At 38.3% G+C, this 16,182-nt stretch overlaps 1 protein-coding gene across 1 annotated transcript in view; it reads right to left on the reverse strand.

Moving 5' to 3' along the window:
• The window catches only part of MORC3 (MORC family CW-type zinc finger 3), a 42,371-nt gene that overhangs the window by 13,883 nt on the left and 12,306 nt on the right, over nt 1-16,182 (reverse strand). The window contains exons 5-11 of the mRNA XM_082839543.1: nt 15,695-15,842; nt 13,883-14,030; nt 11,543-11,671; nt 10,987-11,109; nt 7,464-7,561; nt 798-902; nt 52-174 (exon numbers count right to left, since the gene is read on the reverse strand). Of these exons, the coding sequence (XP_082695669.1) occupies nt 52-174; nt 798-902; nt 7,464-7,561; nt 10,987-11,109; nt 11,543-11,671; nt 13,883-14,030; nt 15,695-15,842 (874 nt within the window). The remainder of the gene's footprint in view (nt 1-51; nt 175-797; nt 903-7,463; nt 7,562-10,986; nt 11,110-11,542; nt 11,672-13,882; nt 14,031-15,694; nt 15,843-16,182) is intronic.

Below are 16,182 nucleotides of genomic sequence, written 5' to 3' on the forward strand. Positions count from 1 at the left end.
TCAACAGTACTTTCTGCCTTTCCAAAAAGGCTACTACCAACTATATGGTACCTGAACTGTGGGTCAGGGTTATTGGAGCAATACCATTTTTCTGGAAGTTGATCTATCCCATCTGGTAATTTTCGCCACTTTAGACAGGAATCACATTGAACCCATGTCTGATCAGGACGTTTCCTGTAACAAAATAGCAACTAAATATTAGCATGGAAATATGGATCTAAGTACTTCACTAGACTTTCCACATCATTTCTACCACAAAATGCCCCTATTATTTAATTCTGTCCCTGAAAATTCCGGGACGTTTGACAGGGAGTTAAGATTTTAAAAACAACAATTTTGGCTACCACTGAAGGTTAAAAGTGACAGACCAATTTAAACAAAGTGACTTAGTCTTGTTTAATAGCATACTATTACATTTTTTCTATAATAAAAACTAAAAAACTTAGAAAATACTACAAATGCCTTGCCCTGAAATTTATGTTAAGTTAGTATCTGCAGTGTCAAATCTAATATACTTATTAGCACAATAAACCATTCAAAGTACAGAAAATAAGCAAGTTCTATTACTGTAATTCAAGCAATTTTTATAACTGTATTACATTCTACCCTCTATTATAGCACATCTCTGAATAACTTAAATGTATATATTCTTTTAGTTTATAGAAGGCTTTCGAGTTGTGGGATTTATTTCTTACTATGGATTAGATTAAAAAGTTTATGAACACTGTAGAATCACCATGCCCTCCAATATCACATCTTGATATTATAGTCACTTATTATTTTTTAAATGTACTTACTGTATATCTTCAACCAGCAAAGTCAGAGGATATTCTGCATTTTTCTTCACTTTCATTTCATTCCAGTAATCATTGAGCTTATCTCCTAGTGCTGTTATTGTAAGCCTTAAAAAAAAGTAAATTATAAAATCAATTCAAGAAAAAAAAGATAAAGATTAAATCTTTGACAAACAGAGAAAGAATAAACAACCTGGTACTGATCATGTGAACACGGGGCGAGGGGCCTCCAAAAGGCACAGTTAAGAAAACTTAAAGTAATGGCAATTTTCTCTAAGGATGTAGATGAGTTCATAGAACAGAGTCAGGACCATCTAGGAATAAGATGGACAATACTAACACTTTAGGTCCTCTGTTGAGGAAGTGTGTTGCAGACCAGCTACTGGGAAAGCCACAGGCTTTCTGAACTTCACCCCAACCAACAAACTTACAAGCTTCAATGCAAACCAGAATGCAGCTGTTTGCTTTATAAAAGTATGCAACCATTACCAGCAAGTATAATTCAAAATAGCTTCTGTCCCACAATTAAGACTTTCACTTTTCCCACAATAAGGTGTCAGTAAAAAAGCAAACCAACAGGACTTACTGAGATAAACATGACTGTGGTCACAACTGAATAATCATTTGTTAAGGAGTTAAGTACCTACTGTGCCAGGAACTGTCTGCACACACAAGATACAGTCAGTGTAACATCTTAAATTTAAAACAGCCAATGTGATCCCTATCAAATTACCCATGATGCTTTTCACAGAACTAGAACAAATAATCCTAAAATTTATATGGAACCACAAAAGACCCAGAATTGCCAAAGCAATCCTGAAAAAAAAAAGAAAAAAGCTGGAGGCATAACCCTTCTGGACTTCAGAAAATACTACAAGGCTAGAGCAATCAAAACAGTGTGCTACTGGCACAAAAACAGACATATAGATCAATGGAACAGAATAGAAAGCCCAGAAATAAACTCACACACCTATAGTCAATTAATCTTTGACAAAGGAGGCAAGAATATACAATGGAGAAAAGACAGTCTCTTCAGCAAGTGGTGTTGGGAAAGCTGGACAGTTGCGTGTAAATCAATCAAGTTAGAACATTCCCTCACACCACATACAAAAATAAACTCAAAATGGCTTAAAGACTTAAATATAAGACATGACACCCTGAGACACCTAGAAGAGAACACAAGCAAAACACTGACATAAATCGTAGCAATGTTTTCTTAGGTCAGTCTCTCAAGGCAAGGGAAAAAAAAAAAGCAAAAATAAACAAATGGGATCTAATCAAACTCACAAGCTTTTGCACAGCAAAGAAAACAAAAAGACAACCTATGGAATGTGAGAAAATATTTGCAAAGGATACAACTGCCAAGGGTTTAATTTCCAAAATATACAAACAGCTCATACAACTCCATAACAAAAAAACAACCCAATCAAAACTTGGGCAGAAGATCTAAATATACATTTTCCCAAAGAAGACATACAGATGGCCAACAGGTACATGAAAAGATACTCATCATCACTAATTATCGGAGAAATGCAAATCAAAATGACAATGAGGCATGACCTCACGCCGGTCAGAATGGCCATCATCAAAAAGTCTACAAATAATAAATGCTGGAGAGGGTGTGGAGAAGAGCAAACCCTCCTACACTGCTTCTGGGAATGTAAATTGGTGGAAGCACCATGAAAAACAGTATGGAGGTTCCTTAAAAAACTAAAAATAAGAGTTACCATATGATCCAGCAACACCACTCCTGGGCATACATCTGGAGAAACCTATAATTCATAAAGATAGGGCTTCCCTGGTGGCGCAGTGGTTAAGAATCCACCTGCCAATGCTGGGGACACGGGTTTGAGCCCTGGTCCGGGAAGATCCCACACGCCATGGAGCAACTAAGCCCGTGCACCACAACTACTGAGCCCACATGCCACAACTATTGAAGCCTGCGCGCCTAGAGCCCACGCTCGGCAACAAGAGAAGCCACCACAATGAGAAGCCCGCACACCGCAAAGAGTAGCCTCCGCTCGCCGCAACTAGAGAAAGCCCACGCAGCAGCAACGAAGACCCAACGCAGCCAAAGATAAATAAATAAAATAAATTAAAAAACAAAAAGATACATGCACCTGGGGCTTCCCTGGCAGCCCAGTGGTTAAGACTCCATGTTCCCAATGTAGGGTGCATGGGTTCGATCCCTGGTCAGGGAACAAAGGTCCCACATGCCACATGGCACGGCAAGGGGTGAGGGGGGGAAAACGACACATGCACCCCACATGTGCAGCACTATTTACAACAGCCAAGACATGGAAGCAACCTAAATGTTCATCGACAGAGTAATGGATAAAGAAGATGTGGTGTATACATCAATATATACAATGGAATATTACTCAGCCATAAAAGAATGAAATAGTCCCATCAGCAGCAACATGGATGGATTTAGAGATTATGATACTAAGTGAAGTAAGTCAGACAAAGACAAATATTATATATCAACTTATATGTGGAACCTAAAAAATAGTACAAACTTATTACAAAACAGAAACAGACTCAGACTTTAAAAACAAACTTAAGGTTACCAAAGGGGAAGGGGGGTGGGGAGGCATAAATTGAGAGTACGGGATTAACAGATGCATACTACTATATATAAAATGAACAACAAGGATTTACTGTATAGCACAGGGAACTATTTCAATATCTTATAATAAACTAAGATGCAAAAGAATAAAAAAAGAATTTAGACGTACATATATACATATAACCAAATCACTTTGCTGTACACTTGAAACTAACATAATATTGTAAATCAAGTATACTTCAATGGAGTAAATAAAGCTTTTAAAAATTAAGACTCGGGCTTCCCTGGTGACGCAGTGGTTAAGAATCCGCCTGCCAATGCAGGGAACACGGGTTCGAGCCCTGGGCAGGGAAGATCTCACATGCTGCGGAGCAACTAAGCCCGTGCGCCACAACTACTGAAGCCCGCGAGCCTAGAGCCCGTGCTCCGCAACAAGAGAAGCCACCATAATGAAAAGCCTCCGCTCGCCGCATCTAGAAAACGCCCACACGCAGCAACAAAGACCCAACGCAGCCAAAAAATAAATTAATTAAAAAATTTTAAAAAATAAATAAAAATCAAGATTTGAAATTCTGTACTGACAGGTTAATATTAGACATATCTATCCCCATTCATTATCTCTATTTTTCCCCACCAGGAAGCCCCACTATAACAACACATAAACATCCGAATAAGAATGTATCATCTCTCCTCCCAAACATGGTTCACCTTTCATATCACTTTTTCAGTTCTTCCTCATCTCCTTTTCTTATCACCTCTATTCCTCAATCCATGAGACTGAACCCATTTCTGTTGAAAATACACCTATAGTAGTGGAACTGCGGGGTCACAGGGGTGGGCACTGATGTCCACCTTTACTCAATACAGTCTAATAACGTTCAAAAATGATCAACAATTCTCACACCCAACAGCACATACAGGAGTTCCAACTGCCCTACATCTTACCAACATTTGCTATATCTTATTCATTTTAGATAATTTTTCCATTTTGATCTAATGTATCAATACTTTTGCATCTTGTTTAAAAAAAAAACACCTAAATTAAAGGTTATGAAACTATTCTTGTTTTCATTTTGTTTTTGCCTTTCTCATTTAGGCTTAAAATCCATCTGCAATAGATTTTTTGCTTCATATAAGAGGGAGAAGTTAACGTTCATTTTGTTCATACAAAATGCTGAACCGTCATTTTTAGAAAGATGATCATTTTCCTACTACACCTTCATCATAAATCAGCTGACCATATGTATAAAAAGCAGGGATTTGTTTCTGGCTTCTCTATTCTATTTCACTAGACTATTTTTTCATTAATACCACACTTTCACTACAGCTTTTTAAGTACTGATATTTAGTAGTATGAGTCCTCTTGACTTGTTCTTTGTCTTAACTATCTTTGGTCTTCTGATTTTCCACATAAAGTTTAAATTAAGCCTATTAACATACACACACACCTGCTGGGATTTTTTTTTTAACCTGGAATTGTATTTAATTACTTTGGAGAAAAAAACAACATTTTATAATATTCAGCCTACCAACTCCTGAACCTGGTATACCTATTTATTCAGATTTGAAATTTCACTCCACAATGTTTTATAGTTTTTAGTGTGTTAGGTCTTTGCATATTTTATTTACTCCAAAGCACTTGCTTTTTTGATGTTATTATGTATAAAAATTTTTGAATCGCATGGTTGGTTTTCTTTTTCTGGCTGGTAAACAAACTTCTAAATACTTCTTATCAAGCAAACTTAGACTCTGTATTACACTGCAGATTATTTGGGACTTTCTATATACTTGATATTGTCACCTACAGAAAATTATTTATTCCTTTCCAACGCTTATTCTTTCATTTCTTTCTTTTTTGCCTTATTTGTTCTGGTTATTTCCTCAAGAACAATGGTGAATAGCTGATAACCTTATCTTACTCCCACTCTTAAGTGGAAAGCTGTCAATAACTCACCATTAGGAACTGCTGTTTTTTGCTAAATAGTCGGTATTGCTAATATGCCCTTTCTATTAATGGTTTTGTAAGAGTTCCCTTTTTTCCTACATCACAAATTGATACTGTAGTTTCTCAAGCGCTTTTTCTGTACCTATGAAAATAACCATGAGATTTTTCTTTAACATGATGAATTACATTGAATTTTGAATAGTAAAAACCACCCATGCCATCTTGGAATACAATCCACTTGGTTTTAATGTATTATTCTTTTTACAAGTTACTAAATGGTATTTCCTGTTTAATTAAGATTTTTATATCTTAATCACGAGAGACTGACATAAATTTCCTTTCTTGTAATGCATTCGTGAGTTCACTACTAGTTATGTGGTCTTTTAAAACCTTTAATGGGGGCTTCCCTGGTGGAGCAGTGGTTCAGAGTCCGCCTGCCGATGCAGGGGACACGGGTTCGTGCCCCGGTCAGGGAAGATCCCACATGCCGCAGAGCGGTTGGGCCCGTGAGCCATGGCCGCTGAGCCTGCGCGTCCAGAGCCTGTGCTCCGCAGCGGGAGAGGCCACAGCAGTGACAGGCCCGTATACCACAAAAAAAAAAAAAAAAACCTTTAATGATTGTGTAAGCTGGCGCTGCCAGTTCCTTAAATGTTTGAAAGTATGTGGGAAATTTTTAATTTGATTCCGTTTGAAAGGAAGGTGTCCATATCATCTAAAATGGTCTAAAACTGTTCATGCTGCCCCTCTGTGTTTTTCTGTCTGTAGATCTGTAGTAATGTCCTCCTTTTCATTTCTGATATTGATGATTATTGTTTTCTCTTTTTCCTTAGTCTTGCCAGATGCTTATAGACTTTGTTAATCTTACCAAAAAACAAACTTTGGGCTTTTGATTGTGTCAATTATCAACTTATTGTCTTCCCGTTCCAAACAGGGTTTTTTTGGGTTCAGTTTTGTGATAATGGAGCTTGATCCTGTAAACATTCATCCTTTGCCAGCCTGAGGAATGTTACACCAGGTTAACGGGGCAATGAACCTACCAGGTGAGAGCAGCAAGACACATGGCCTTCAGGTCTGGTGCTTCATTGTTATTTGGCTGGAGCCCATGGCCTCCCAAAGGAGCTCCAGCTGTGCTTTCAGGCCACGCTCTTCCCTCCAGCAGCAGGAACCAGTTCCAGCATATACTCACACCCTTGGGCACAGACAGGTCTCCTCTACAGAACAGCTCCAGCCCAAGCCCACCCACATCCCCTGGCAACAGCAGGCCATGTCTACAGACCCAGACTGGCCAGGCCTTCTGGCAAGCTTCTTGCCATGGCAGAAGTTGCTGTGTTTGTTATGTTGCTGTGGCCTGTTGCTGTGTTTGTTATGACCTCTACAAAGAGATCTGAATCTCTGACATCAGGGACCCGGGATTCTCTCTTAGTTCCTTTATTGTCTACTCTTTTTCAACCTAGAGGTAACTGCTGCTCTTTTGTATCAGCTAGTTCTGGACATCTACTGTCCTCTTTCACCTCTCTGAGTGATCACCTTCTACTATTCTGGTTAACAACTCCCTATATTTTCCCTGTTCAAATAACAGGGGTAGCTTCTGTCTCAGGACTATACTCTGAATATTTATTGATTTTCTCTATTGTGTGTTTCCTAATTTGCTGATTTTGCTCTTTAACATCTCCCTCCTTCCACTTTGTTTTTATATGAAGTTTGCATTCTTCTTCATAATATACGCTCATTAGGACAACTGTTTGTGCTTCCTAAATTTACAAGTAAAATTGATGGTCATATTTATTTTATGGCTTCTGATCACTCTTAAAAGATACGAGCATTTCTGTCTCAAGTACATAGGACTAAGTTATCTTAAAGTTCCCATCCAAGATCAGAGTTTCTGGATTTTATATTACACAAAAAAATGTTACCAAGAAAGCAGGAACTTCCTCTATTTAGTACAAATCTCAAAAATTCTTCATCAGTAAAGACAGAGGAGAATATATTTCTATTTGTGACGGAGTAGAATACAATCCCCAGGGATGAGAAAATGATTACATGTGTTTTCTATGCAAGCTTCCCACAAAACAGAAAGAAATCCAGCTTAGAAAAAGTTATGAAAGTATTTCCAAAATAAATAGTAAGAAGCCAGTCATTTAAATAGGTAACATACCTGTATTCGTTAGTATAATCGAAATCTTGTTTATTATGAGTCGGCTTTAGGAAATAACAGTCTATAATCCCCACTACTCCAACACCCATGTTGTTTGCCTGAAAAATAAAACTGGCATTTTAAACATGAAACATGATGCTTCAAACAATTATCCCTTCACCAAGATTTAAGATCTGCATGAAACATTTTCCTATATTTTATCTGATGCTCATGACATTTAGATTGAAAAACAGTGTCTGGCAGGTAATTTACCTTTCTGGGAGCTAACTCCTAAATATGTAACAGCAGCTTTCCTCCAAAACCACTTCCACTGTTAGCAAGTATTCATGTCGACAAGTATTATCATTCCCGATTTTATACTAGGGAAAAAAGATCCCCTCTACTGGGATGCCATTTCTTAGCTACTAAAAACCACAAGTAACTCCTTCCAGTATCCATAGTGCCTAGCAAAGGCTTTGGCACATAATATTCCGTAAGTTCGTTAGATAAAAATTAAAGACATTTATCCAAAGTTACACATTCAGTTGTTTATTGTGATGAAGTAAAAACTTTAATTCAACTGACCTAGGTTATTTTTTAAACCTGCTAGCTAAAACACTGAACTCAAAGTATCTGAGTCATTTTCTGATTATCTACATGTGATTAACACATGTATTTTGTTCACGACTATAGCTGAGTCTAAGTATAAAGAGAAAAAGTGGAATACTGACTTCTGAGAATTTTCATAGATGCAACTATAGACAAAACCATGAAAACCTAACATAATGCTACTCCACTAAAAACCATCAGTGGTTCCTCATTTCATACAGCTTGTAAACCACAGAACCCTTCAATCTTAGTTCTTTTCTACCTCCTTTCTGGCCTCATCTTCCTCTCTCCCATTCCCCACTTACCACCTGGTCCAGGCATGACAACTCCCCTAATGATGCCATCCTCTCAGAAGCCTCTTTCTTTTCCTTTGCAGACATTCCTTTCTCTGTCTAGAAAGCTCTTGCCAGACTTCCCCAAACAGTAAATCAACTCAGTCTCATCTCAATCACCACTTTCTACAAGAAGCCCCTTCTGCTGCTCCAAGGATGTACCACATTCCCCTCATCAGAAAGAGCTCTGGGGGCATGTGCTGTACCTTTTCATCTTTTTATGCTGAGCATCTAGCGTGGAAAATCATACCAAGTATTTAATAAATGTTTACTGAATCCAAATACTACGACCAGTCCATCTTCTGGTAAAGAAAAACATTAAAAGTTGGCTGTAGGGCCTCTCTAGTGGCACAGTGGTTAGGAATCCACCTGCCAATGCAGGGGACATGGGTTCGATCCCTGGTCTGGGAAGATCCCACATGCTGTGGAGCAACTAAGCCCGTGTGCCACAACTACTGAGCCTGTGCGCCTAGAGCCCGTGTTCTGCAACAAGAGAAGCCACCACATGGGAAGCTCGTGCGCATCAACGAAGACCCAATGCAACCAAAAATAAATACATTTATTTAAAAAAAAAAAAAGTTGGCTGTAAAAGCATATTTTTTACAAGGTTAAACTTAACCAGAAATTATATATAATGCAAATTTAACTGGGTTGGAAAAATGGATTATGTACCTTAAGTCAAAACACTTGAGAACTAAGGCCTATTACCAAAAATACATTTCCAATTACCAGTGAAATTCAGAACTTTATAATTATAGAGTATTTCTGGCAAAAATTACTATTCCACGGCTTCCCTGGTGGCGCAGTGGTTGAGAGTCTGCCTGCCGATGCAGGGGACACGGGTTCGTGCCCCGGTCCGGGAAGATCCCACATGCCGCGGAGCAGGTGGGCCCGTGAGCCATGGCCGCTGAGCCTGCGCATCCAGAGCCTGTGCTCTACAACGGGAGAGGCCACAACAGTGAGAGGCCCGCGTACAGCAAAAAAAAAAAAAAAAAAAAATTACTATTCCAATTATAAATAAAAATTAGCATTTTAAATAAAAGTTATTGATACCTTGTATCATGGTTGTCATATTTCTGGATTTATATTTCTAATTGAAATCAGTGGTTACAAAGAAGAGCCCAACAAAGTTCATTTACTTCTTTTTTTTTTTTTTTTTGCGGTACGCGGGCCTCTCACCGCTGCGGCCTCTCCTGTTGCGGAGCACAGGCTCCGGACGCACAGGCCCAGCGGCCATGGCTCACAGGCCCAACCGCTCTGCGGCATGTGGGACCCTCCCGGACCGGGGCGCGAACCTGTGTCCCCTGCATGGGCAGGCGGACTCTCAACCACTGCGCCACCAAGGAAGCCCTCATTTACTTTTTCAAAAATTGAAATATAGTTGATTTACAATACTATATTAGTTTCAGGTGTATGACACAGTGATTCAATATTTTATATACTCCATTTAAAATTATAAGATATTCGCTATATTCCCTGTGCTGTACAATATATCCTTGTGGCTTATTTATTTTATACATAGTAGTTTGTACCTCTTAATCCCCTACCCCTATCTCCCCCTGCCACCCTGCCCCCACTGGAAACCACTAGTTTGTTCTCCGTGTCTGTGAGTCTGTTTCTGTTTTGTTACATTCACTCGTTTTATTTTTTTGATTCCACATATAAGCGGTAACATACAGTACTTGTCTTTTCCTGACATATTATACTTCATTAAGCATACTATGCTCCAGGTCCATCCATGTTGTTGCAAACAATTTAGAATGAAATAAAATGAATAGAAAATGAACATCATAGAATTGGAAAACAAAATATGCCTGGACTTAAAACCTTAACAAAGCTGAATTTCAGAATTTATCACAAATTCTTAACACCCACCCACACACAACAAAAAAATTTTCTGTGAAAACAGGTAAAGGATAAACAGATCGACATAGTGGGCAATGTTCACCATCCTAAATTGAATTCTACAACAATGGAAGTGGCTTAGGAGGAAAACTCTGATATATTCAGGAACTAACTCCAGAAAAGTAAATCACCTATCAGATACTATTTTTTAGGCTATTGAGTCAACAACTAATTAAAACCAATCAATTTTATTCTAGTATGAAAAAAATCAAGGATCATTTTCCAAGTGTAGAGAAAATATCTGCACCTGTGCCTGAGGTCTAAGGCGGGTTACTTATTAGCCCCAATTCCCTCATCTGTAAAAGAGATAAAATGTTCTGTCCTCAAATTAATATAAAAGCGTTCTAAGGTCAAGTGCCATACCAGTTATTAAAAACATTGACATTTAAAAGTCATTAGGCAAAAAGTACATTGTTACACATTTGACCCGATAACGTTATCCTAACTTTTTTCTTGCGCTACGCGGGCCTCTCACTGTTGTGGCCTCTCCCGTTGCGGAGCACAGGCTCTGGACGCGCAGGCTCAGCGGCCATGTCTCACGGGCCCAGCGGCTCCACGGCATGTGGGATCCTCCCGGACCGGGGCACAAACCTGTGTCCCCTGCATCGGCAGGCGGACTCTCAACCACTGCGCCACCAGGGATGCCCTGTTATCCTAACTTTTATAAAAGATACAGACATTTTCAGATATAAACTTACCCTTAACTGACATCCAACTTTTTCATAAGCTTTGATGAGTCTATTTCTGTGATACATCATTATCCCATAATGATCTTTATTTCTGCAGTTGAATCCAAAAGTAATTCTCACAGTTTTATTAGTCTTAAATGTTAAGGAAAATTCTGAACACACCACCTCATTTCCTTCAAACCACCCTTCCTCTTTTTTTTTTTTTTTTTTTTTTTTTTTTTTTTTTTTTTGCGGTACGCGAGCCTCTCACTGTTGTGGCCTCTCCCGTTGCGGAGCACAGGCTCCGGATGCGCAGACTCAGCGGCCATGGCTCACGGGCCTAGCCGCTCCGCGGCATGTGGGATATTCCCGGACCGGGCATGAAGCCGCGTTCCCTGCATCGGCAGGCGGACTCTCAACCACTGCACCACCAGGGAAGCCCTCATTATTGAATCCAAAGGTGCAAAAAAGGGCAAAAGTTGGAGAGGATTGACTCTATCAAGATAAAAGGAGAAAGGGGGAAGGGAAGTACACTTGACTGATACGTATCTATATACAGCATCATAACAAGCAAAATAAAGGATACTAAAAATTTGGGTCGATAAATATCACGTTCAATGTAGGCAAGACTCTTCGAAACTAGCTGTGTCTTCACTTTCTGTCCACGCAAGATGATCTGCATTCGTGGCTTTAGATATAATATACTGCAGTAAGCCTGCAAAGACACACAATTATCTGTCCTTTCCACATAATTATCTATGGATTTGTTCAACATTACTTATGCATGTATTTAAAAAGGAAGCTACCGCCTTGCTTTGATAAAAGACATATTAACTCTTCAATAAAATACTATAGACTATAAAGGTGTATTAGTTAATATCTGAATACTTTTTATTAAAAACAAGCTCAATATACTGTAGCCAGTAAAAATGACTTACAGAAAACAATCTACTGACCTACATAGATGTTGATATGTTAAGTGAAAAAAAGTTAAGAAACAGCATGTATAGTATGGTCTCATTTTAATTTTAAAAATATGTTTATGTGTACAAAAAGGACTATTTTCTGACTCTCCTGTCAAAACTATATATTGCTATTATAATTTTTAAAGCATCAATAAATTTTATTTGGGCAAAAATAAGCAAAATCTAATATAAACAAAAGGGACGATTATAAGCTTGAAAAGGAAAAAATCATAAATAATGCACCAACATTTCAGCACAGTAGACAAACAGCACTTCTTCCATACGGAGCTGTAAAAATCAGCAGTCATCTAAATGTGTTTTCCAGTCTTTTTTTTTTCTTTCTTTTTTTTTTTTTGGCCGCACTGAGGCTTGCGGGATCTTAGTTCCCTGACCAGGGACTGAACATGGGCCATGAAAGTGGAAGTGCCTAGTCCTAAGCACTGGACCGCCAGGGAATTCCCTAAATGTGTTTTCAATTCTTAATACATGGAAGTTTAGATACCCTAGAATTGTGACCAAACTTTGCATCCTAAAACATGTTAAAATATGATCTCCTGTGCCTGTCTCCAAGCTATCAGAAATCTCTGAGGGAAATGAACTGAACAACTTAAGGAGGATATATGAAAAGTTCAACACAAAACTAAAATTTGAACATTTCTCTTGTTTTTTTTCCTGACTCCTGATTTCAAAATTAGTGGTGTTTTGCTCATTTATAAAATTCATTAATGATATTTTAAAACAGTTTTTTCATGGTACACTAACATTATACCATCTGCTCTGGCGACCTCTGTATATTCTTGAGTTAAGATTTTCTTAACAACTAGGACATACTTCACTAACACACTGGAGTATATCAAGGAATAGTAATAGCTGCCATTGCAATTGCCAGAATCTCAGAAAAAATTACATAGTATACTTGTAAACGTCAAATGAATCCTTAGCTTGGGGTTATGAAATAATTTTAGCACAAAAAAAGGGAGAAGGGGAATTCCCTGGTGGTCCAGTGGTTAGGACCACTCTCCCTGGTCGGGGAAGTAAGATCCCACATGCCACAGTGCAGCCAAGAAAAACAAAAAGAAGGAAAAAAAAGGGAATAGTATTATATGTCTTATCATAGTGACTAAGAAACTTAATATTCTTTGTTTTAATTAATTTATTTATTTTGGCTGCGTTGGGTCTTTGTTGCTGCGTGGGCTTTCTTCGGTTGCAGCAAGCGGGGGCTACTCTTTGTCGTGGTGGCTTCTCTTGTTGCGGAGCATGGGCTCTAGGCGTGCGGGCTCAGTAATTGTGGCTCGTGGGATCTAGAGCGTAGGCTCAGTAGTTGTGGCGCATGGGCTTAGTTGCTCCGCGGCATGTGGGATCTTCCCGGACCAGGGCTCGAACCCGTGTCCCCTGCATTGGCGGGCGGATTCTTAACCACTGCACCACCAGGGAAGCCCGAAACTTAATATTCTTATTATATCAACACTGTTATATTGAGATATTAATTCCTTCAATCTTAAAAACATTCTCATCTCTAAGGTCAAATTTCAAAGATATTTATCACAAAATTATACTAACGTGCATTATGTATAGGCTATACATAATTTATTGCTTTAGGGTATCTGTGTGTGTGCGTGTTCTAGAGAATATTTTAAATTTTAAAAGACACACTCTGAATCTGGCGTTTTGATTGAATCAATCAATATGGCCATCACAGGACAAACTGATTCTAGTATTCCCAATTCAAATAATTAACCACACAGTGAAAGAACTTTTACAAGCACTGTTAGATCTGATGACTTCGCAATTAAAAAACTTTTCTAGGCAAATAAAACAAGCAGTGCACACAAGACAAATTTAATAAGTTGGTTCATGTCTGAGATACTTAGAGATTTCTGGCAGCATTTATAATACAAGTGGTTAACAATTTCCATTATTTGATGATTTTCTCACTCCCACAAAGAGAGCTAAATACATACCCTCAGAGAATAGTCACTCTCAGGGGCAATTTGGTCCATCCTTTCTTGCTTCTTGTACCCTTTCTTCCCTGCTGTCTCATCTAAATCTTCTGGAATTCTAATGTCATATTTATCCTTATCAAAATCAAACTCTGTTGCACTTTTGTAGCTGCAAAAATAATTTTTTATAAGAGCTAAATTTTAACTTCACCATAAGATAAGCAAGCAAAAAACTTCAGTTAGCAAAACAAAACACGAACATGTGGTGGCAGTTAAGGTCAGAGGAGTTGGAGGGAGGGAGAGAGGGAGAAAAGAAACCCAGAAGGTACAGGAAAGAACTGTATTCATTCACACATTGCCATTGGGAATGTCAAATGATAGAGCCACATTCTGATAGTTTCTTAAAAATATAAACATGCAACTACCATATGATCCAGCAATTACACTCCTGGGCATTTAGCCCACAAAATGATGACCATATTCCCACAAAAATCTCTATGCACACATTTTATAGCAGGGGTCTCCAACCCCTGGGCCTGTTAGGAACCCGGCCGCACAGCAGGAGATGTAAAGCTTCACCTGCTGCTCCCCATCACTGCATTACTGCCTGAACCCCACCCCCCCCAACCCTGCGGAAAAACTGTCTTCCATGAAACCGGACCCTGATGACAAAAAGGTTGGGAACCCCTGTTTTATAGCTCTATTTGTAATAAATGAAACTTGTAAACAACCAGATTGGTAAACACACTGTGATCCATCCATACAATGCAATTACCACTCAGCAAGTAAGAGGAAGCAAACGGACACACAAGAACCTGGATGAATCTTCAGAAAATTATGCTGAATGAAAAAAGCTAATCCCAAAAGGTTTCACACGGTATGATTCCAGTTACAGAATATTCTTAAAATGACAAAGTTACAGAAATGGAGAACATGTTAGAGGTTGCCAGGGATTAAGGAAGAAGTGGGTGTGGATATAAAAGAGATCCTTGAGTTGATGAAATTGTCCTGTACCTTGACTGTATCAATGTCAGTATCAACAGTACTACTGTACTGTAGTGTTCCAAGAAGTTATCATTGGGGGAAACTGGGTAAAGAGTACATGAGATTTCTTACAACTACATATGAATCTACAATTATCTCAAAATTAAGTAAGTTAAAGAAAAAATGGTGGGGGGGATGGGAGGGGCAGGGAAGAAAGTAAGAAAAAGAAAATAAAAGAAAAACGGAATACAGGTGGTCAGAAAAGCACAAGAATTAAAGGATTTTAGGATTATCACTATGTGTGCTTTATTCCTATGGTTCAACAGATCTCAGATCTCTCAATATCACACATTTACCCTAAATTTTAGAACTTTATTTGCAAAGGATTTTATCCTCACAAAGATTTAGCAACACAGAAGTCTCATTCGTATTATTTTTCTCAACAGATGCTGAATTGTGCTTAGCTTTATGTAATTAACCAAACAGACAAAGATTTCTCTAACTTACTCAAGTTGGGACTTGTTGGCTGGGCTTTATCTTTTCGTTTCATTTCTCTTTTTTTTTTGAGGAGAGGGATGGTATAACCAAGAGCGAAAATAGAGTGCTATGGAGACAGAATGGCAGGGCTAGGAAATTTATTTTTAGTAATATGAAATTATCTCAAATTGAAGCCAAAGTAGCCTCAATAAAATACCCTTGGAAAAGGTAAATCATTAACTATGCCATAAAATGAGGACCTTCCAATATATTTGCACTCTTGTGTGACAAAGCATGAATGTAATGAAATTATTCCCACACATGCGCTTTACTTCCCAAATGGTTAACAACTAGCTGAGGTCTACCGTTTACCTTCTGAGATTCCAAATGATGATCCTTGTCCCCTTCTTACCGATGACAGCATCAAGCTCTGCCAGTAATTTCTGTTCCGTAGAAAACAGAGAATGTTCCAGAATTGCAGCAAGACTCGCTTTCGATTCTGTTAAATTAATTATCTGTCGTATATCCTAAGTTAAAGACTTAGACCAATGGCGTATTTTTCACAATTACAATATGGAAACCAACTCAAACTAACTGAAAAACCATTTCCTAAATTATTTTCTAAGTTTTAAAATGATAGTGTGATTTCAAATGAACACCAAGAGGATGAAGTATGAAGAAGTTTATTATTATTCCTACTTTAATTATTTCCAATATTTGAATGTTTATACAGAAGACATTTTCCTAAGGATATCTTGCTTTTTCATTTTTTGGTGAAAATATCAAGCCAGATCATAAGCTTATCAGACCACAAAAAGACTGAAATAAAGAAGCTTAACATAAAATGCAATCGCCTTATG

Source organism: Leucopleurus acutus (assembly GCF_964270905.1).
Source record: "Leucopleurus acutus genome assembly, chromosome: 5".
In the NCBI taxonomy this organism is placed as follows: Eukaryota; Metazoa; Chordata; class Mammalia; order Artiodactyla; family Delphinidae; genus Leucopleurus; species Leucopleurus acutus.